Source organism: Camarhynchus parvulus, chromosome 4A (assembly GCF_901933205.1).
Source record: "Camarhynchus parvulus chromosome 4A, STF_HiC, whole genome shotgun sequence".
NCBI classification, from domain to species: Eukaryota; Metazoa; Chordata; class Aves; order Passeriformes; family Thraupidae; genus Camarhynchus; species Camarhynchus parvulus.
In genome coordinates, this window is record NC_044600.1 from 18,716,085 (window position 1) to 18,737,438 (window position 21,354).

The 21,354-nt window shown below is 54.8% G+C and overlaps 1 protein-coding gene across 6 annotated transcripts in view; it reads left to right on the forward strand.

The window, feature by feature from the left end:
- Positions 1-21,237, forward strand: part of ZNF185 (zinc finger protein 185 with LIM domain) — a 31,602-nt gene extending 10,365 nt beyond the window's left edge. The window contains exons 5-31 of one of the 6 annotated variants that reach the window (XM_030967646.1): positions 37-75; positions 273-347; positions 521-589; positions 1,083-1,163; positions 2,507-2,590; positions 3,431-3,469; positions 4,567-4,650; positions 5,011-5,085; positions 5,796-5,876; positions 6,631-6,699; positions 7,197-7,280; positions 7,481-7,525; positions 7,878-7,958; positions 9,079-9,162; positions 9,591-9,674; positions 10,579-10,686; positions 11,455-11,547; positions 11,951-12,031; positions 12,853-13,005; positions 13,512-13,622; positions 13,852-13,947; positions 14,943-15,020; positions 16,276-16,344; positions 17,441-17,521; positions 18,287-18,389; positions 18,942-19,040; positions 19,815-21,237. In XM_030967646.1, the coding sequence (XP_030823506.1) occupies positions 37-75; positions 273-347; positions 521-589; positions 1,083-1,163; positions 2,507-2,590; positions 3,431-3,469; positions 4,567-4,650; positions 5,011-5,085; positions 5,796-5,876; positions 6,631-6,699; positions 7,197-7,280; positions 7,481-7,525; positions 7,878-7,958; positions 9,079-9,162; positions 9,591-9,674; positions 10,579-10,686; positions 11,455-11,547; positions 11,951-12,031; positions 12,853-13,005; positions 13,512-13,622; positions 13,852-13,947; positions 14,943-15,020; positions 16,276-16,344; positions 17,441-17,521; positions 18,287-18,389; positions 18,942-19,040 (2,146 nt within the window). In that variant the 3' untranslated portion in view covers positions 19,815-21,237. The remainder of the gene's footprint in view (positions 1-36; positions 76-272; positions 348-520; positions 590-1,082; positions 1,164-2,506; positions 2,591-3,430; positions 3,470-4,566; positions 4,651-5,010; positions 5,086-5,795; positions 5,877-6,630; positions 6,700-7,196; positions 7,281-7,480; positions 7,526-7,877; positions 7,959-9,078; positions 9,163-9,590; positions 9,675-10,578; positions 10,687-11,454; positions 11,548-11,950; positions 12,032-12,852; positions 13,006-13,511; positions 13,623-13,851; positions 13,948-14,942; positions 15,021-16,275; positions 16,345-17,440; positions 17,522-18,286; positions 18,390-18,941; positions 19,041-19,814) is intronic. The other 5 variants (XM_030967647.1, XM_030967648.1, XM_030967650.1 and 2 more) reach the window with 5 other exon arrangements.
- Positions 21,238-21,354: the final 117 nt, after the last annotated feature.

A 21,354-nucleotide genomic window follows, 5' to 3' on the forward strand; every position in this document is an offset into this window, starting at 1 on the left:
ATGTTTTTTACTCCCTGATGTCCGTTCTTTGCACAGGTCCTCTGCCTCCAAGCCCCAGCCTGGATACCTCATCAGGTGGGTATGGAGTGGGAGAGATGTGGGCTGCAGGGAGGGAGGGCTGGATCAGGAGCAGAAAATGTTCCCTCCTGGCTTCCATCAGCTGGGAACATCGCAGTGCTCAGGGCCAAGAGCCAGCCCTGTTGTTTCACTGCTGGTTTGAACTTGGCTCCAAGCATTTTCCATGTTATGTAAGATGTCCCTTCCCTCCCCAGGGGGGTGTTCACCAGGACCATCGATAAAAGCTCCTCCTCGCCGGATCCTTCACCTTCCCGCCCAGCACAGAAAAAGTACGAGGGGCTCCCCCTGTCCCCTCCCCTCCAGCTGAGCAGCATTCCCTGCAGCCAGAGTGGGGCTGTTTGGGGCTCTGCTGTTGTCCCCCTCCCTGTGGAGCTCCCCTGGGGAAGGGGGATGGGGAGGGATGGCAAGGTCACATTGCCAGGCGTGGTTTGTGTCCCCCCAGCACTGCCCTGAAGGGACAGAGCCGCTCCCCCTCCGGATACAGGATGACCACAGAGGACTACAAGAAACTGTGAGTGGGCAAAGGGAGCAGCTCCTCCTGTCCCTGCTCACTGGGAGCCCCAGGAATGCCCCTGGAGCTTCCAGAACGTCCACTGGAAACTCCAGCGGTTCCCAGGGTCACCTCTTTGTGGGCCAGGAGGTGCTCCTTGAACTGACACTGGCCTTTGCATGGAGGGGATTTCATCACCAGGCAGGAATGGAGGGTGCAGCCTGGGAACTGGGTTTGGAGCTTTCCTGGAGCCTGGAGAAAGGCAGAGCAGCACTGTGGGCATTTGCTGCCCAGCTTTTTGTGTCGCAGAGCGTGGCTCTGATCTGAAATGGGGTTGTGGCCTCTGGGCTAAGGACCAAAGTCCTTCAGGGACCTGTGCACCCCTATGGAAAATACAAGTGCCTTCCAGGGTCTGACCCAATCCCTTGGATTCACTTCTGTTTGGCTCTTGCTGCCTCTGCCCCAGCCACAGCAGCAATTCCCTGACCCTGGCTCTCCCTTCCCTCCCTCCCAGGGCTCCGTACAACGTCCGGCAGAAGTCCGTGGATGGGGAGGAGGAGGATGTGCCTTTTTCTCCGGATGAGCACAAGAAGAGGTGAGCCCTGGAGGTGCCCCCATGTTCCTGCAGGGACAGTGACAAGTTCTGTTCCATCCTGGAGGGTTGGTGGACCCAGGCACGGCTCAGGGCTGGGTGCAATCCAAGGATAATCCCAGCTCTCCCTGCTCCGAGCCCCGCTCTGCCCACGGGCCACCGCGCTCCCAACAAAACGTAATTAAAATCCTGACGTGATGCAGCCTGACAGCACGGCCCAGTTACCCAGGCAGCTGGGGAGGGCTCTGGCATCCCTGGGCTGCCTGGTGGCCATGGGGAAGATGGAGATGCACAAACAGGCAGGAGGGAGGAGCCCAGCTCCCCCACTGCAGGTGTGCCCGGAGCTGGGATCGCTCCAGGACTGGCACCCGAGGGCAGCTCCAGGCTGGGCTGTCCTTCTCCTACCAGGAATAGGATCAGAGAATCATCCCAGCGTGGTTTGGGTGGAAGGGACCTCAAAGTCCATCCAGTGCCACCCTGCCATGGGCAGGGACACCTCCCACTGTCCCAGGCTGCTCCAAGCCTTGTCCAGCCTGGCCTTGGGCACTGCCAGGGATCCAGGGGCACAGGACAGGAACAGGAACGGATCTGGTCTCTCTGGCTTCCGCCTCATTACTTTTGATGGAGTTTCTGAGGCCTGAGGAAAAGCCTCGGGCACAAGTCTTGTACAAAGGAAAACTTGGTCACTGTCCCCTGGGGTCCAGCCACTAAAGAGCTGGAGAGGACCTTTGGACAGGATGTAGGGAATTTCTGACTTCCTACTGCCAGAGCGCAGGGATGGATGGGATATTGGGATATTGGGATGGAATTGTTCCTTGGGAGGGTGGGCAGGCCCTGGCACAGGGTGCTCAGAGCAGCTGTGGCTGCCCCTGGATTCCTGGCAGTGATCCCTTGTCCCTTGGGACACGTGTTGTACCCAGGTCACTGCAGACACTCCATGGAGTGTCAGGCACAGAACCCATCTCCCATTTTTCTGTCCGTGGAATCCAATATTGCAACAGTCCAGTCTGCAATGGATGGTCCAGCCCTGGCACAGCTGCCCAGGGCAGTGGTGGAGTCCCCATCCCTGGAAGTGTTCAAAAAGCCTGTAGCTGTGGCACTTGAGGACGTGGGTTGTGGTGACCATGCTGGCTGATGGTTGGACTGGATGAATTTAAAGGATGATTGGATGATTATTTCCAACCTTAACCATTCCATGATTCCATGAAATCTGCTCCCCAGAGCGCAGGAGCTCGCTCAGGGTTAGCCCAGCCTGCAGTGGGTGTTCCCTGCCCCTGCAAGGCTCCAGGCAGGGAGCAGCAGGGTGAGCAGGCTGTGAGCCCTTCCCTGCTCTGTGCCCCCTCCAGGACCGAGGCTGCCAACAGCGTCCTGCGGCGCTCGGCCGGCCGCGAGCGCGCCTACGTCCTGTCCGCTGCCAAGAAGAGCAACGGGTGAGTCCTGGGGCTGGGAGGGGGACAGGGGCCAGGGAAGGGCTGCTGGAGCTGAGGGGAGCCTCTCCAACACAGCAGCCAAGGACAGGCCACAAGGGCTCCAAGGGCTGGAGCTCCTTCCCTACAAGGGAAGAGCTGGGGGTGCTCACCTGGAGAGGAGAAGTTCCAGGGAGAGCTCAGAGCCCTGCCAGGGCCTGAAGGGGCTCCAGGAGAGCTGAAGAGGGACTGGGGACAAGGGATGGAGGGACAGGACACAGGGAATGGCTCCCAGTGCCAGAGGGCAGGGATGGATGGGATATTGGGAATTAGGAATTGTTCCCTGGCAGGGTGGGCAGGGGCTGGGATGGAATTCCCAGAGCAGCTGGGGCTGCCCCTGGATCCCTGGCAGTGCCCAAGGCCAGGCTGGACACTGGGGCTGGGAGCAGCCTGGGACAGTGGGAGGTGTCCCTGCCATGGCAGGGGGTGGGGCTGGATGGGCTCTGAGGTCCTTCCAACCCAAATCTTTGCATGATTCCATGGTATCTGCAGGTTTCTGCAGAACTGGGAAATCCTCCACATATTCCTTATTGAGAGGGATGAAAAACTTCCAGAAAAGAAAATCCATGGGAGTCCCTAATTCCCTGAGGCAATAGAGTCCCATTTTCAGCCTCAGTCCTTCAGCTGCTCTCTGCACTACTCTGTTGCATTATTTCATTGGTGTGACACCCCTGGTTGGGGCCAGCTCTGCCCAGACGGGTGACAGGACCTTGCACACCTGGGGCAGGGTCTGGGGGAGCTCTGCCCCTGCCCAGGGAGTGTCTTTCCCTCCAGTCCTTTAACTCCTTAATCCTTCCTCCACAGCAGCCCAACACAGGAATTCCCACCCCTGTTTGCCAAGAGGTAGGTGCTGGACCTCGGGGAGCACTGCTGGGGCTTGGTGCACGTACCAGGCTGGGATAGCAGATCCCAGGAGTTTCACAGCAGAGGAAGAACAATTCCTTTAAAAAGGATGCTGGGGGTTGGATCTCACTGCTTTTTTGGGAGAAACAGTGTTGGAAAAACCGGGAATGCAATCCTGATGGTGCTTTGGGTTATGGACAGCCTGAAACTGGGGAGACTCAGCCGTAGCCTCCCTGCTTCCAGCTGCTCCAGGCAGCCAGGAGAATGCTCCTCAGGCAGCTCCCTCCTGGAGCTGTCTGTGGGACAGGGAAACGTGCCCAGGGCTCCCTCTGGTATCATTGTCACTGTTAGTAATGAAGGGAGGGGACTGTTTTTGAGCTAAGAACAACTTACTGCTCAGATAAACATCAGTCTCAGAGGCTGGGAGATTTTAAAAGAGTAAGTAGTCAGTCATAGCTCAAGAGTAGTCACAAGTTCTTTGTTACAAGACAATATGGAACTTTCTAATCTAATGAACAGATGTTACAAGGGTTAGTTTGCTTTTCTAAGTTGTCATTTTTATTTAATTTTGCTGCACTGCAGATAATTTTGCCTGATGGGCTTCTGTCTCACATGCACACATATGCTTCTATTATAACATCTAAACTCTCAGCTTACTCTGTACAACCACACCCCTACACTACAAACCCGTCACCATCTTACCCAATACACTTTCTCACCTAAGTCATATTCTTACTTACAACTATAAAAACATAAATTTATAGATTTTCTGCTTAATGTCTGTGTGTTGTATTTTTACATCAATCCAAGTTTCTCCCAAGGCTGCAGGCCAAACCCTTCGGTGTCTGTGGAAGTTTCTCTTTTTCCAATTCCCACACTCTGGAATCCAAGAACTCAGCTGATGCTGTGTGGAAAAATCCCCCTGACCTGGCTGCATTCTGCTCCTTGGGGTGCTCAGCAGGAGCACAGGGAGCTGCAGCAATAACCTGCTCAGGAAACAGGGAAATCATGGCTGGGGAAAAACAGGGATCAACTGCCTGGAAAGCTACAGAAAAGAGGAAATGATGTGCCATTTGTCTCTTTCTCCCTGTGGAAAGAATTGAGATAGAAGAGGAGGAAGGACAGCAGAGGAGGAGTCCGACTGTGCCGGGTTCATCCAGGGTTGCCCCGGAGAGCAGCAGGTACTCATTCCTCAGGGCAGGATCTCTGATTCCAGGCTTTGCCAGCTCTGGGGATAACTGCATTTATCAGCTGTGCAAACACAGCCAGACATGGAGAGTTTGCAAAGGAGACCCCCCCAGGAAACACTGGGGATAGAAACAGCTCCAGCTGGGATAAATGGGGAAAATCAGTTTCGAAACCCGAGCAGAAAGGCAGATGTGAGTGACAGCAGTGCCACAGAGCACAGGGACACTGCTCAGGGAGCAGCACAGGAGCTGTGGGCACAAAGCAGCATTTGTGCTCCCATGGGAGAAGCTCCTAACAATCGCCTGGGTTAATGTTTTGTTGATTTGTTATTTTGTTCTCTTTTTTTTTGTCAGTGCTAATGGGCTAAGAAAAACCAGCCCTGGGTCTTCCTGGGATGAGCCAAAGGCAGCAGCAGCCTCTCCCTCCAGGTAGGAGTTCCAGCACAGCCAGGATGGCTGGGACAGGTGGGGCTGAAGGTCAGAGACCTCTGTGGGCACCACTCTGGGAAAGGGGAGGAACCAAATCCATCTTTCCATGGGAAGCCTTTCCTGGATGCAGACAGCTCTTAATGAAGGTTTTATGGCTGAAACCCATGGCAGGATCTGACAATATCCTGATAGAAGGGCTCAAAACCCAAAAGGAAAAAAACCCAGATGTAGAATCCTGGACTGGTTTGGGTTGGAAGGACTTTAAAGCCCATCCAGTCCCACCCCTATGGGCGGGGACACCTTCCACTGTCCCAGGTTGCTCCAAGCCCCATCCAGCTGAATTCTTTCTTGCCAAACAGGTGTAAGGGAATCATTTTTAGCTGTTTGCCAAGGTTTTTGACTGAATCCATGCCTGGTGTGTAAAAAAGGGGGAGTAGTTCTCACTGCATACAGCACTTTGGCTGCTGCCCTTGTCCTGGTGCTTTTACTGGTGTGCTGCTGGAGAAAGTAGAAATTCCTGGCAAAATCTGTGCTTTTAATTTAAAATTGCTCTGCGAAGATGACTTTGCCAGTGAATGGATTGAGAAGAGTGATGATTCATTCCCATTTTCTTCATTCCCATAAGGAACACTCCAGTGCAGGATAGGTTTTCTGCAGCTGGAGCTGGTTTGATCAGGAATGACAGTTTTGTCCTTTGTCCTCTCTTGCAGCCCCAAACCAGGCAGCAGGAGCCAAACATCCCCATCCCTGAGTGACACTCTGGGGAAAATCTCCACTTCTGCTGAAATCAGGTGGGTCTGGAGGCCCTGCAGGATCCTGAGGGCAGGGTGGGGAATTCAGCTCTGTCTGGGGGGATTCCCTGGAGACAAAAATCCTCCAGGACATGTCCACCTGTCCATCCGTCCCACATGTCCACCTGTCCATCCGTCCCACATGTCCACCTGTCCATCCATCCCACATGTCCACCTGTCCATGTCCACCTGTCCATCCATCCATGTCCACCTATCCATCCATGTCCACCTGTCCATCCATCCCACATGTCCATCTGTTCATCCATCCATATCCATCCATCCATGTCCATCCATCTCTGTCCCACCTGTCCATCCATCCATGTCCACCTGTCCATGCATCCATGTCCATCCATCTCCATCCATCTCAAACACATCTGTCCATCCATCAATGTCCATCTTTCCATCCCACCTGTCCATCCATCCATGTCCATGTGCCCATCCCACCTGTCCAGCTGTCCATCCATCAGTGTCCATCTTTCCCTGTCCATCCATCCATGTCCATGTGCCCATCCCACCTGTCCAGCTGTCCATCCATCCATGTCCATGTGTTCATGGGGCACCACAGAACAGCAAACACCACACAGGGAACTCCAGGGAAGGGGCAGAAGCATTTGAGAGGAAACATTCCCGGATGGAAGCCAGGGCCTGCCACAGTTTGAATGCTGGGAATTGGAATCCAGACCTGCAGCCCTTCCTGTGCAGCTCCTGTGGCTCCTCCTCCCCCTGCCTCACGCTCCTGCTGTTTTCCCTGCAGGAATGGTGAGGACAGACAGGCCTTGAGTGGGAAATTCTCCTTGGAAACGGTGTCCCAGGGTGGAGATGGGTAAGGACTGGGCAGGGGCTGCTCTGTGCTGCTGAGCCTGGGTTTGCTGGGGAGCAGCAGCTCCCTGCTCCTGGTGTCCCCCAGCCCGGGCTGGGCTGCACTCCCAGAGCAGCATCTGCTGGCAAAGCTGAGCCTAGCGGAGATCTCCTCCCTTCCCTCACTGCTCTGGGATTCTCCCCCCTGAACACTCCCCTCCCTGCATTTCCCTTTATTTTGCTGCTCCCTTTGCCTCCTGCTGCCGTTCCCTGGAGCTGTCCCTCCTCCCAGGGCTGTGCTGGTCCTTGCTGCCTGCTGGCTCCTGCTGCTCTTGGGCCATGGTTCCCTGATCCATGATCTGCAGTCAGACCCACTGGGCTCAGGAATGCAGCCCTGCCCATCCTGATGGAGAGATTTAACCCCATTTTATTGCCCAACCAAGTATCAGCAGATTTCTCTAGGATGATACATTACAAATGCTGACAAGTCCCATTTTCACTGGAGTTTTCCTTTTTTTCTAGTGACAAAGCTCTGAAGGAAAAGCCTGAGAGGTTCCCATGGGATGAAGGGGCCCCCAAAGCCACCAGGGCTGCCACAAATGGAAGGTAGAGTCACTGTGGGATCCCTGACTTGGGCACTGCACAATCCATTAAACTGCTGTTCTGGAGCTGGCTGGAATCTTGGAATGGATCTTTGCTGGTGGAAAAACAGATTCCACATGGGCTTTGTAGAACTGCTCTCTCCTCTAGGAAATCGGGGGAAACTCACTGTAGAACATTCCTCAAGCTGTGTCTCTCTTTTCCAGTTTTGCTGAGCACACAGAAGCCAAGAATGGGTTTTACCCACCAGAGTAAGTGGAAAATTCTCTTTTTCTCCTTCATTTTAGAGTTGGGGTGGGGGGAAGAGGGATTCTCCTGACCTGGGACTGCCCTGTGGATGAGCTCTGGGAGCAGCCCTTGCAGAGGAGGGTGGGCCTGACCCAGCAGCTCAAAAGGCCTGGGCTCTTCCAGCTGCTTTCCTCACATGAGGATGAGTGGGTTGGATGTGGGGCTCAGCCCTTCAGGAAATTCCCAGGGCTAAGCAGGAGGGAGGGACAGATGTTCCACTGGAGCCAGGAAAACCTGGTGGTGGATATTTTTACTTCTTGATGTTCTCCTCTTGCTGAGCTTCCTGCTGGGACCAACCAACCCCTTGTCTCTCAGGTCCAGCTCTGGTTCCTGGCACAGTCCTGGGGATGCTCCGGAGCTGCTCCGTCCCTCCGAGCCCTCCCTGGGGGACACCAGGTGTGACACAGGGCCTGGGGCTGGCACCTTCTGCTTCCAGAGGGACCTGGGCTGGGAATAAGCAACTTGTCCAGATTAGAGCTGAGATTAGAATCCAAACTGGGCAACAAAGCAACTGGAAAAGGAAAATCCTGTGTGGATAAACAGTGGGAGCAGCATCTTCCTGTTCACTGTTACACAACTTCTTCCCAGAGATGCAGCCTGGGAATTCAGGGGGAATTCCTTCTGGAAAGGGTGCTCAGGCATTGGCAGGGGCTGCCCAGGGAGGTCTGGAGTCCCCACCCCTGGAGGTGTCCAGGGAAGGCCTGGATGTGGCACTCAGTGCTGTGGGCTGGGGACAAGGTGGGGGTGGGGCACAGGTTGGACTCAATGATCCCAGGGGGGTTTTCCAGCCCCTGGGATGCTGGGAGCAGATCCAGCAGCTTTGGCACTGCCTTTAGTGCCTCCATCCCACAGGACTTTAGAGCCTTTGCTCCCCTGACATTGCTGGGGTGCATGGTCAGGGAGGAGTTGCTGCTGTTGGCAGCACTGATCTCCCTGGAGCTGCTTCCCTCCCTTGTCTGTTATTTTGGGGCTCATTTCCCTGTATTGGCCCAACAAAGGCATTGAGATGAGCAGGTTTCAGTGCCAGGTTGGACACTGGGGCTTGGAGCACCCTGGGATAGTGGAAGGTGTCCCTGCCATGGCAGGGGGTGGGACTGGATGAGCTTTAAGGTGCTTCTAAGCCAAACCTTTCCATGATTCCTGGATTCTGTGAAATAAATTCATCCCCCTGAGCTGAGGAGAGGAGGATCCCACGGCCTGGGGCTGCTGCTGGTGATGTAGGAATGTCTTCCCCAAAGTTACTCCTATTGTGCTTTGCCTAGGTGCTCCCATCCTGGGACAGGACAGGAAATTCCTGTACAGAGATGTGTGGGAATTTAATCCCAGTAACCACCTCAGTTCCTCCACCAGCCTTTCCTCCTCTTGGATAGGATTGAAAATGGGCTTTTCTGAGGGAAAATCAGTTCTCTGAGACAATTCTTTCCTCTTTCCTGGGCTGATACAAAGTGCAGTGTTGCTGTTCCATACAAATCCCCTGGAAATTTTGGAAGCTGTAAATTCCCTGGTTTTTTGCCAGGTCATCCTTGCAGTCTGATGTCCCTTTTCATCCCACTGAGAGAACCCCTGTGCACATCGAGGACACAGAATATTCCTTTAAAAGGTAAGAGTAGGCTGAGTTTAGTGGGTGCAGGAACAATCCTGAGCATTAAGGGAAACCTGAATGGACAGGCACAGAAAGGGGCTCCTTCTCCTGCTTTTTCCCCAAGGATGGAAACAACTGAGGTTTAAATAAACCAAGAGCTTTGTGTTGTATCCCCGTCCACCTCCTTTGAGCACTCCAGATTTTTCCTCCTCCTGTGCTCTCAGTGGGGTTCAGCCACTCCCTTTCAATTCCCTGATAATCCAGGATGGTGCAGCAGCAGCAGGGAGCTGGGAGCAGCTGGAGCACAGGGACATGGGCTGTCCTAGAGAAAACCCCAGTGCCAGTGCTACCTTTCACCTGGCACAAGGCTGGCCTGGTGAGCAGGGCAGTGCCAGGGTCCAGGTGCCAGGTTTCAGGGATGTGCTGGGGGTTGCTCTGGTTTCCAGCTCTGTCCTGGGCTATGAGGAGAGGAGCAGCTCCACAAATCCTGAGGGTCCATCCCACCACCAGCCCTACTGGGATGAGACACGGTGAGGACTGGGGGCACTGGGGTGTCTGGGGTTGGTGATCTGGGATGTCTGGGGTTGGTGATTTGAGATGTCTGGGGTTGGTGATTTGGGATGTTGGTGGTGATTGGATGTGGGGTTGGTGTTTGATGTTGGGGTTGGTGACGGGATGCTGGGTTGGTGATTGGAGATTGGGGTTGGTGATTGGGATGTCTGGAGTTGGTGATTGGGATGTGGGGTTGGTGATCTGGGATGTTGGGGTTGGTGATCTGGGATGTTGGGGTTGGTGATTTGAGATGCTGGGTTGGTGATTTGGGATGTTGGGGTTGGTGATTGGATGTTGGGGTTGGTGATCTGATGTTGGGGTTGGTGATTGGGTGTCTGGGGTTGGTGATCTGGGATGTCTGGGGTTGGTGATTTAGGATGTTTGGGGTTGGTGATCCAGGATGTCTGGGGTTGGTGATCAGGGATGATTGGGGTTGGTGATCTGGGATGTCTGGGGTTGGTGATCTGGGATGATTGGGGTTGGTGATCTGGGATGTCTGGGGTTGGTGATCTGGGAAGTCTGGGGTTGGTGATTTGAGATGTTTGGGATTGGTGATCTGGGATGTCTGGGGTTGGTGATTTGGGATGTCTGGGATTGGTGATCTGGAATGTCTGGGGTTGGTGATTTAGGATGTTTGGGGTTGGTGATCTGGGGTGTTTGGGGTTGGTGATTTGGGATGTTTGGGGTTGGTGATTTAGGATGTCTGGGGTTGGTGACCCAGGATGTCTGGGGTTGGTGACCCAGGATGTCTGGGGTTGGTGATCTGGAATGTTTGGAATGACTCTGGCCAAACTGGCTCCTGCTCCTGGCCTGCTCCTCTCCAGGGAATGGGTTTCTGCCCATCCCAGCATGGGTTTTCCCAATCCTGGATGTCTGGTTTAGGTTTCTGGACTCAGCCAGCCTCACTGAGAGGGGCCAAGGAGCTCCTGGCCATGACAGCCCCCCAGAGCCCCCCAGGCTGAAGGATCCCACTGAGCCCAGCAGGGCTGGGTAAGGAATGGGATATTCCCCCTGCCTTCTGTGGGATCAGGGGTCATTCCTTGGGCATCTTCCCCCCTGCTGATAAATATCCTCCCAGATTCTCCTTTTCAAAGAATCATGGAATTGTTAATGTTGGAAAAGACCTCTCAGATCAAGTCCCAAGCATCAGCCAGCACCATCACCACATTCAGCACTAACCCATGGCCTCACCCACACATTTCCTGAACGTTTCCAGGAAAGGACAACCCTTTCCATGAACAGATGGAAATGACAACCCTTTCCATGAAGAAATAGAAATGACAACCCTTTCCATGAAGAAATTTTTCCCAATATCCAACCTAAACCTCCTCTAGTGCAACTTGGGGTCTTCTGGTGCCTGATTCTAGTGCTGCTTCTACTGGATGAACCTTTTACTATGGTTTTATAGCAAAACCTGGGAGAAAACATCCTCCTCAGCTGGAGCCATAAAACCCTGTCCAGCTGGACTGCCAGGAATGCCTTCCTAGACTTGAGATTTGGGAGCAGAGGGTGTCTAGGGAGAGGCAATAAGCAGTAAAATTTGGCATTGAGCTCCATAGTAACACTGGGTCTGGTTTTGAACTTCCCCAGTCAGGGCTGGGTGTCCACATGGGAAAACTTTATGGACTGATTTCCTTTCTTTTGTCCATATTTTCCACCTAAACTGGAAGAGGCTCTTGGTTAAACTGGGCTCCCTCCCTGGTGTGTCAGTGAGAGCACCTTGGAGTCAGAGGGTGAGCAGAGTGTTCTTCTCCCCAGGTCTGAGCTGCACTCCCAGGACACTGCTGGGAGCAGGGACAGGGACCTGGGACTGTCATCCTGTGTGCAGAGTGAGGAAAGCACTGCAAGAAGGCAAGATTGATAATGGGACTGCTGGTCCTGGTGGGAAGATGTGGGGAATTTGCTGCAGGGGGCTCTGGAGGAGGCACTAAAGGTGCTGTGGTTGGGGTCCTTCCTTTCAGCCCTGCTTCTTAAGAGGTCTGGATTTTCCATCTGTTTTTTTCACATCACTTTGGGTTATTTGAGGACTTGGGTTGCTGCTGGGTGGTTGCATTTGATGATCTTAGAGGGCCTTTTCAACCTAAACAATTCTGTGATTCCATGATTCTTCTATCTGGCACATTTCCATGCTGGGATATTGCAGTTTTTTATTTTTCCTTGAGGCAGGAGATTCTCCAGGGGCTGCATCTCCATCCCACAGGAATTCTGTGCTCAGGATGCTTCCACAGACCATAAAGGTCTCATGTGTTGGCAGGTCCAGCTGTGTTCCTGGAGGAAGCAGCATCCCAGCCCCAGAGATTCCACATGCAAACGAGTCTGAGCCCCGTCAGGACAGGTATGGAGCTGGGACACCAGGACATCCCTCACACACCTCCAGGTCTCCTTCCTGGCCTGCCCAGGACATCCAAATGCTCATTTCCTGGCCTATGGAATTCAGGAACCAATGCAGGCTCTGCCAGTGCCACCTTTCCCCCTGGGAGGAGCACAGCCCTGCAGGGACCTTCCATAAGAATTGTTGCAGTTCAGCATCAGAAAGACCTGGAGCTGCTGGAGAGAGCCCAGAGGAGGAACTGCTCCAGGCCTGGAGCCCCTCTGGAGCCAGGCAGGGAGAGCTGGGGGTGCTCACCTGGAGAGGAGAAGCTCCAGGGAGAGCTCAGAGCCCTGCCAGGGCCTGAAGGGGCTCCAGGAGAGCTGCAGAGGGACTGGGGACAAGGGATGGAGGGACAGGACACAGGGAATGGCTCCCAGTGCCAGAGGGCAGGGCTGGATGGGATATTGGGAATTAGGAATTGTTCCCTGGCAGGGTGGGCAGGCCCTGGCACAGGTGCCCAGAGCAGCTGGGGCTGCCCCTGGATCCCTGGCAGTGCCCAAGGCCAGGCTGGACACTGGGGCTGGAGCAGCCTGGGACAGTGGGAGGTGTCCCTGCCATGACAGGGGTGGCACTGGATGGGCTTTGAGGTCCCTTCTAACCCAAATCATTCTGGGATTCTGGAACTCCCTGATCCTGGGATTCTGTTAACACCATGGTGCCCCATTTCTCCCTGTTCCCTTAGGAAGTGGCAGGATCCACCCTCAGCACACCCTGAACACTCGTGGGAGCTGCTCAGGGCAAAGACACCCCTTGGCTTTATGGCCAAAATGGTTTTCATTCTTCAGCAGGTCTGACTTCAGCTGCCAGGAGGGTGTTGGCAGTGCCCACGAGCCCCAGCCCCCCGTGCCCCTGTTCCAGGAGCGCCAATCCTTCGGTGGCTCCGTGCCCAGCCACAGGATCCCAGGCTACGTGGACAGCCAGGTGTTCAGCACCAGGAGGTGAGGAGTTGGGGAGGGGAGTTGGGGGTGAAGGGTTTAGGATGCAGAGACAGGGAAAGCTGCTGGCATGGGACACTTTCCACTGTCCCAGGCTGCTCCAAGCCCCATCCAGCCTGGCCTTGGACACTTCCAGGGATGGTGCAGCCACAGCTTCTCTGGGCAATCTGTTTGGGAATGCTTTGGCTTTGCTCAGGTGTTGGGTTTGGAGCCTGCTGTCCCTGTGGAGCACAGACCTGGCACAGAGGCAGAGCATGGGGGAGTGCATCATGGAACCATGGAGTTCTCATGGCTGGGAAAGGCCTCTGTGATCATCAGCTGTGTCCCATGGTCAGCACCAAGCCACAGCCTCAAGTGCCACATCCACACATTTTCTGGACACTTTCAGGGATGGGGATTGCACACTGTGCCAGGGCTTGGCAGTGCCAGAACCTGGCAGTGACTGTGAGCCCAGAGTGGGGACTCCAGAGATTCCCACTGCCGTGTGCTCAGGGCTTTGTGTCCCCCAGCAGGCCCAGCCCAGATCCCAAAGGGAGTGTTTATTCTGGGAGCAGCAGCCCCAGGAGCAGCTGGTATGATGGTGCCAGGGGGCACGGGGACTTCAGCCCCCCTGCAGGACGGTGAGTGCAGGGCTGGGATCCCTTCCCCAGGCAGGGAACTCCCCACTGCCACTCGCACTCAGTGTCCCTGTGTCCTGATCCATTGCTCATTCCCTGCGTGTGAGCAGGTGTGGGGTGTGCCTGGGAGGGGTCAGTGCCCAGCAGGGAGATTCCAGCCCAGATTCCACCTGTGTGAGGATCCCTCAGGTGCCCAAACTGAGCTTGAGACTGTTCCACTTCCTCTCCCCAGCCATGACTCCTTTCCCAGAGATCCCACCATGCCCATGTCCCAGAGAAGCCACAGGGTGCCGTTCTACATGGACAGCTTAAACTCTAACAGCTCCAGGTAAACGGGCAGTCACGAGGGCTCCGAGGGCAATTCCCCAGAAATTTATGACATTGGAGCCAGCAGGCAGAGCCAAGAGCTGAGAGAGGGAGGATTGGTTTCCAGGGAGTGGATGTATGATCAGACCAGCTCTTAAACCATTCCTAGCTAAATCTGCCTAGCAGAGTGTCTGGGATACATCCAGAAAAATCCCTGGAGATTTTTCACTGTGTGGGAGGCCAGAAGAGAGGGACAGGAGAATGGGGAGCTGGTTCCTGGCCAGGAACTGGCCTTTGCTACAGGAAAACAGAGATCACAGCAAAGAGAGAGGGCCACTGTCCCCAGAATGTCAATGGTTAAAGCACAGAACTGCTCCCAGAACAAGGCTGTTGGAAGGGGCAGGAGGTATCCAGTATGGAATTCCATTATCCTGGGCCCCTGCAGTCCCTCCTGGCAGTGCCAGCCCACCCATGTGCTGTCAGATGCTCCGTGCAGCCCCCAGTGCAAGGCTGAGGGATGTGTAACAGGAGTGGTTGTGGGGGTGAGGGGAGGCACAAGATCCTTGGATTGGCTCAGCCCCATTCCAGGTCTCATTGCTGAGTGGATGGACAGAGCTGTTTTCCATAGTTTTGTTGTGTTCTTCCTTCAAATTACTGAGCTGGGGCCAGTTCCATTGGCCTTGGGAATGTTCCCATCTCCTGCAATTCCTCCTGTGCCCTTTCTCCCCCTGGCTGCTCCCAGTCAGGCTCCCACTCACTCAGCCCATCCTCACTGGAAGATCTCATTGGATCTTCTGCCTCATGGCCCTACAAGTGAGACTTCCCCAAATCCCAGATGTGGAAGCAGAAAGGGATTGGTTTGGTCCATGACAAGGTCTGGCAAGGGATTGGTTTGGTCCATGACAAGGTCTGGCAAAGGGCTGTGCTGTCCATCTGCCCTCCCAGCAGTGGCAGCCGCTCTCCTGGCGGCCAGTTTGGATCCTGCCATGGCTCACAGACTTTTCCCTCTCTCCACAGGCTCCTCTCCAGTTCCAGTGAGAGGCTCTGCAGCTCCCACCACAGCTCTGGGTACCAGCCTGACTCCAGCTCTGCCGGGTAAACAACTGAGGGGGGCACAATTCCCTCACTGCAGGGTGGGGCCATCCTGCCCGGGAGGAATTCCAGCTTTGGCACCTGGCTGGTGCCACCCAGTGTGGCCAGCAGGGTCAGGGCAGTGATTGTCCCCCTGCTGGGCACTGCTGAGGTCCCACATGGAATCCAGGGGTCAGTTCTGGGCCCCTCAGGACAAGGCAGACCCTGAGGGACTGGAGCGTGTCCAGGGACGGGGATTGGAGCACCAGGAGCATCTGGGAGCTGGAAAGGGGCTCAGCCTGGAAAGAAGGAGGCTCAGGGAGCCCTTGTGGCTCTGAACAGCTCCTGACAGGAGGGGACAGCCGGGGGGGTGGGGCTGTGCTCCAGGGAACAGGGACAGGAGGAGAGGGAACGGCCCCAGGCTGGGCCAGGGGGAGTTGAGGTTGGTGGTGGAAATGTCCAGAAAATGTGTGGATGTGACACTTGGGAACATGGTTTGGTGGTGACCATGATGGTGGCACTAATTGATGGTTGGATTTGATGATCTTAAAGGTCTTTTTCAACATTAATGATTCCATGATGTAGAAAGAGCCCATGCTCAGTTCAAGGGAAAAAAAGAGGTTTCTTTCCTTAGCCATGACAGGTCTTAGTGTAAGAAGGGAGGATTAATCCCAGCTTTTAGGCAGCAGTGGAAATGCACCATGGAAAAAGGCTGATTAATTCCTGTCAGGGCTGCAGGCTGAGGGTGGGGAGCACGGGGCTCCCCTCGACCTGCACGGAGCTGCACCAGGGTGGGACATGGAATTCTGGAGCTGGGATTGCGAAAAGGCAGGAACGTGCAAGGGAGGTAAAAATATCCCCAGCCAAGCAGCAGCAGTTTACACACTGGATGGAAACATTGGAGATATTCCAGAGGCAGAGCAGCCCCTGGAAGCAGCGCTGTGCCACAGGGCTCGGCGGTAACCGGGAGCTGGGAGCTCTCCCCGTGCCCATTGTGTGCCTAATCCTGACGGGAGCTGCGAAAGACTTATCCCTCAACCCCATAACTGGATGAAAGGGTTACATTATCCATCCCATTCTTTCCAATTAACTCGATTTGTTTTGGTGGGGTAATTAGAGGAGTTGGTATTTAGCAACAATGCTCGATATGCAGGATTTATTCCAGAACAACAGCATCCGCTCGCTCCGAGCCTCTCCCGGCACGAGTTCAGTGCTGTCCGGGGCACACACCCGAGCCCCAGCCGCTCTTTTCTCATGCAAATGCTTCCCGTTTTCCCAGGAGAGGGATCCTCTTTGTCAAGGAGTACGTGAACACCGGCGGCTTTGCAGCCTCGCCACGCCACGGCAGGTAGGGAGCGCTGGGGACAGCCGGTGTGACTGCCAGGTGTGACTGCCAGGTGTGACTGCCAGGTGCCACACCCGTGTGTACTGCCAGGTGTCACACCCGTGTGTCACTGCCAGGTGTCACTGCCAGGTGTCACACCCGTGTGTCACACAGGCGTGCAGAGCACTGGGCTTTGCTGCCTCGCACATCCCACCAGGAGGGAGCAGCTGGAGCTGCTCAGCCCGGGGGTTCCTGGGAGGGGAGGTTCTGCTCTGTGGGGTCCTGCCTTCTCCTCCTGCTGTGCTGGTGACAGCAGGACCCATGTCCCACTGCTCCCAGGGGACAGGCCAGCTCCTCTGGGGTGGCTTGGTCTCTGAGGTGGGTGAAAACACCACACTGCAGCTTTGGCACTGGGAGGCTTCACTGTGCTCCTGTAAACAATGACTGGAATGCATGAGGAGAGTGTGGAGGGTGAGGGCTCTCACTGGAAAAACTTCAATACATGAGTTTAAAAAGGTTAAATTGTACCATTTTCAAGCTTAATTCTTCAGTCCTTTGAGCTCTGCTCAAGTGAAGCTGCTCCAGACTGGCCCCAGGTGACAAGAGCAGGATTTGGCCCCATGCACATCATCCTCGCAGTGATGTGGCACCAGTTCACACCAGTTTGAGGCTCCCTGCAGGCATTATCCTCCCTGAGCGCTCTCCTGGCATCTCTGGAGGAGCTGATTACACTGCCCACACCTCCAGCCTGTCCCAGAGCTCAGCAAACCTGCTGGCAGCAGCCAGAGATAAGCCAAAGATCCAGGAAACTCAGGCAGAGAGGGAACACTCAGCTGGATGAGGGGTGAAACAGAGATGTGTTCTGTGCCTTTCCCTGCACAGTAGTGCAGGATTTGGAGTTTTGGCACTGAAAAGCTGCTATTTGTAGGGGCCAGATGCAAACATGAGGGCCCTTGTGAGGCATGGGGAGTTTTGTCCTCTCTGGGAAGGCACTTGGAGGACCTTCTCCCCAGGGAACAGGTAGCCAGGATATTCCAAGTCATTGGATTATGGTTCTGTCTGAAATTCTCTTCCCACATATCACTGCCAAGTGCTGATATTTGCCTCCTTCCTTCCCCAGTGGCAGCCTTGTGGATCTGAGTGACCTGGAGAGAAGCAGCTACAGCCACCACAGTTACCTGTCCAGTGCTCCCCTGCACAGGTAGGACAGGGTGGGGCTGCCCTGGGCAGGTTCATCAGATTCTCAATCAGAAATGATTGCAAGGTTTGCTTTTTGAGGACACTGGGGTGTGTTGTGGAACAGCACCACAGTAAATGGAAATACAGTGACATGGACTCCAAGGCCACCAAGGTGACCAGGGGGATGGGGCACCTCTCCTGTGAGGAAAGGCTGAAAGAATTGGGGATGTGCAGCCTGGAGCTGAGAGGCTTTGTGGTAACTTAATTGTGGCCTTCCAGTGCCTGAAGGGAGCCCGCAAGAGAAATGGAAAGGGATTCCTTCCAAGGGCCTGGAGTGGCAGGGCAAAAGGGAATGCCTTCTCACTGACTGAAGGAAGGGTTAGATGGGATACTGGGAAGAAATTCTCCTTTGGGAGGGTGGGGAGGCCCTAGCACAGGGTGCCCAGAGCAGCTGTGGCTGCCCCTGGATCCCTGGAAGTGTCCAAGGCCAGAATGGACAGGGCTTGGAGAAGCCTGGGGTAGTGGAAGGTGTCCCTGCCCATGGCAGGGGGTGGAACTGGATGAGCTTTAAGGTTCCGTCCAACCCAAGCCATTCCATGATTCCACAACTGTAGGATTCTGAGGTCTGTTCTGTCCCCCTGGGACAGCACAGTCCCCTGTTCTGTCACACCTGTGGGAGCAGGCTGCTCATGGGCAGCAGTGCTGATGGCTGGGATAAACCCCTGGCACCAGTGCTGGCACTGGAAGCAGAGCATCACAGAGGCACCCACTGCCCTGTTCTTGCCAGGTCCAGCGAGCCCCTGTGCAGCTACTGCAGCCGGGAGATCCGAGACTGCCCCAAGATCATCATAGAGCACCTGAACATCCACTGCCACGAGTACTGCTTCAGGGTAAGCCCCAGTGCCTGCCTGCTGGGAATGGCAGGGCTGGGAGCAGGGCTCTTCCTGCAAATTCCATCCCCAGGCTTTCAGAGGGATACACATGGGGTGTGGCAAATCCTTACCTCACACTGGGACAAAACCACTCAGGCAGTCACAGGTGTCCCCGGGAAGTTTTCAGGTCCTTGAATAAATGTTAGAACAAGGAGAATTCTTTGTTATTGGCAGCATCCTCAGAACACCCTCATGTCCTTGCCCCACTGTCCTTGGGGCAGACTTGCTGCTTTGTGCTCTTTGTGCTCTAGTGGTGGTGTCTGAATCCTCAAACCCTGCAGGGTTTCCAAGGAAAGTGTGTGGGGATGTGGGGAGGGTGGGAGGAGGAGGGATGGGGAGTGTGGGAGGAAGAGGCCTGCAGGGACATTTGGCTGCTGTAGGAAAGTGCAGCCTCAAAGGTTGCATCCTCACCTTTTAATAAAATGATGCAGAGCCCTCTGCCCCTTCCCTTCTGCTGTTCCTGTATGGAGTTTTGCCCATTGTCCAACCTCCTTGTTTTCCCCTTGGCAGTGTGGAATTTGCCACAAAGCAATGGGAGATCTCCTGGATAAAATATTCATCCACCGGGACATTGTCCACTGTGACAAGTGCTACGAGAAGCTGTTCTAGGTGCGTTTCCAGGGCCCCTTTCCGGAGCCATTCCCAGGGGGATGGCTGGGTGAGAGCTCAGGGTTCACTGGTGAAGGGCATTTAACCCTCACATTTCCAGGGTGGCCAGGCAGGGATCCTCCTGGGCTGTTCAGTGGGGAGCAGTGACCTTGCTGCAGCATTAGCTGGGAACTCACTCACGCTGTCCCGGGGGTGTTGGTTGGAGCCAGAATGTCGGTGACAAACAGGCTGTGGTGGCTTCCCGGGGCTGACAGGCAGAGGCTGGCTTGAGTGATGACAGAAATGCCCCTCAGAGGTGGAGATTCCCCACGGAAGGCAGCTAAATGTTCCTCGCTGTGTCCTGGGCTGACCCTGCACAGGGACTGCGGGCGGCTCGGGGCTGTGACACTCCCCTGACAGGGACACCAGCCACTCCTTTAGTAAAGATTCTTTGAGGTGAAAACCTTCGGGTAGAGTTGTACATTCCAACAGATCGACAGGAGCGGGTTGGACAAGGTTTGGTTTTGTCAGATTATCTGGAAGGAGCAGGAGGTGCCATGACAGCGACCAGAGCTGCTGCGCTGGGGCTGGGAGACCTCGTGTGCTCCCGGTGCCTCCCGGCACAGAGCAGGAGGAGGAGCGGGGAACGGGCTCCTGCCTCGCTGCTCCCCGTACCTGGTAATGGGCTGTGACTGGTGAGGTGCCCACCCCCGCGCGCTCCCGGCTCCACCGACCTCCAGGGCCGCATTCCCGGCGGGATCAGCCCGTGCTCAGGCGCTCTTTGTGTGCTTGCAGGGCCCTGCGGAGCTGGGAATGCAGCCCGTGCCCGGCGGCACGCCCGGGAATACCGCAGCTCCTGACTGGCTGAGATTGCACAACTCCCGCTCCTGCTTCCCTCGAGTTCTTTTCCCTCTCGCTGCCCCGTGGCCGTGGATGAGCTCAGCACCTGCTGGTTGATGCTGTCACCTGCACCAGACAAGAGTGATGGGAACGAGATAAGGCAGCCTCCTCCTCAAAGATAACGTTTTCCAGAGGTGCTGAGCCCCTCAGCCTGGCTTTAGCTGCATGAAGATTCCGAGTGCTCCCGGAGCTGAGAGTCAGGCACAGCTCCTCAGGTTTATCCCAGCTAATTGCCACGATCTCTCCTGATGATATTTGTATTTCTTTCCCCTGTGCAGCCAGGCTGTGCGAGCTGGCACACAGACACTGGGAGCCTTAAACACTAAATGTGGATTCTTGGGAGGGTTTCAATTTAGTCCTTAGCAAAAGCCTATTTCTGCGTCTTTCACCCCCAAATGCAGCCTAGAAATAGCTTCTGCCTGATTTCCATTTGCTTTCTCCAGGGTTCCAGGAGCACTTGCAAACTCTATTCTAATCGTGTGTCAGCTTTAATTCCCCTTCCTGCCTCTTCCCTGAGGATGCTGCAGCAGCACTTGTGGCTGCTGCCTGCCTGGGGAGATAACAGTGTCCTTGCCCTGGGGTCTGGCTCTGGCTCTCAGGGCAGGTGTCCTGTGCCAGAGCAGGGCCATCTCAATTCCCTCTCCTGACAAAGAGCTCTGCTCAGCTGAAATCCCACTTTCCCACCTCTCATTGCTGTAGGTTATTCACAGCCCCAATGCTCACTAACAACACTGAACTTCCAGCAGATGCTGCACTCAGTAAAATCAGAATTGTGTCATTTTAGCCCTTAACTCAGAGCTGACAGGTTGGGAATGCTGAATACTGAAACCTTTCAAAAGTCAGGTGTCCTAAAAGTGTCCAGACTTACTGTTTCCTCATGGGAAGCATTAGGAATCATGGAACTATAGAATCCCAGAATGCTTTGGGCTGGGAGGAGTTAAAGTTCATCTATTTTAAAGTTCATGCCCAGGGACACATTCCACTATCCCAGGTTGCTCCAAGCTCCGTCCAGCCTGGCCTTGGACACTTCCAGGGGTCCAGGGGCAGCCACAGCTGCTCTGGGCAACCAGGGCGTTGCCCATCCTCACAGCCCAGAATTGCTGAAAACCAAGCTTCTCCTAAAATCCTGTGATTACCTGGGGAAAAAGGAACCCTGATCCCCCATGTGAATTTTTGTTTGTTTGAGAGCAGCTGAGGGAGCTGGGAAAGGGGCTCAGCCTGATGAAAAGGAGGCTAAGAAGGGACCTTCTGGCTCTGCACAACTCCTTGACAGGAGGGGCTTTTCCCCCTTCAAGACGTGTATCACCTAAAGGGAACCTGCAGCTATTATAAAAATGTTATGCTTTATAATTTGTATTGGTCTGAGCTTTGAAGAATTGCTGACCCCATGAATAAAAAACAAATGAATTATTCAAAGAGGTGAATCTTCCTGGTA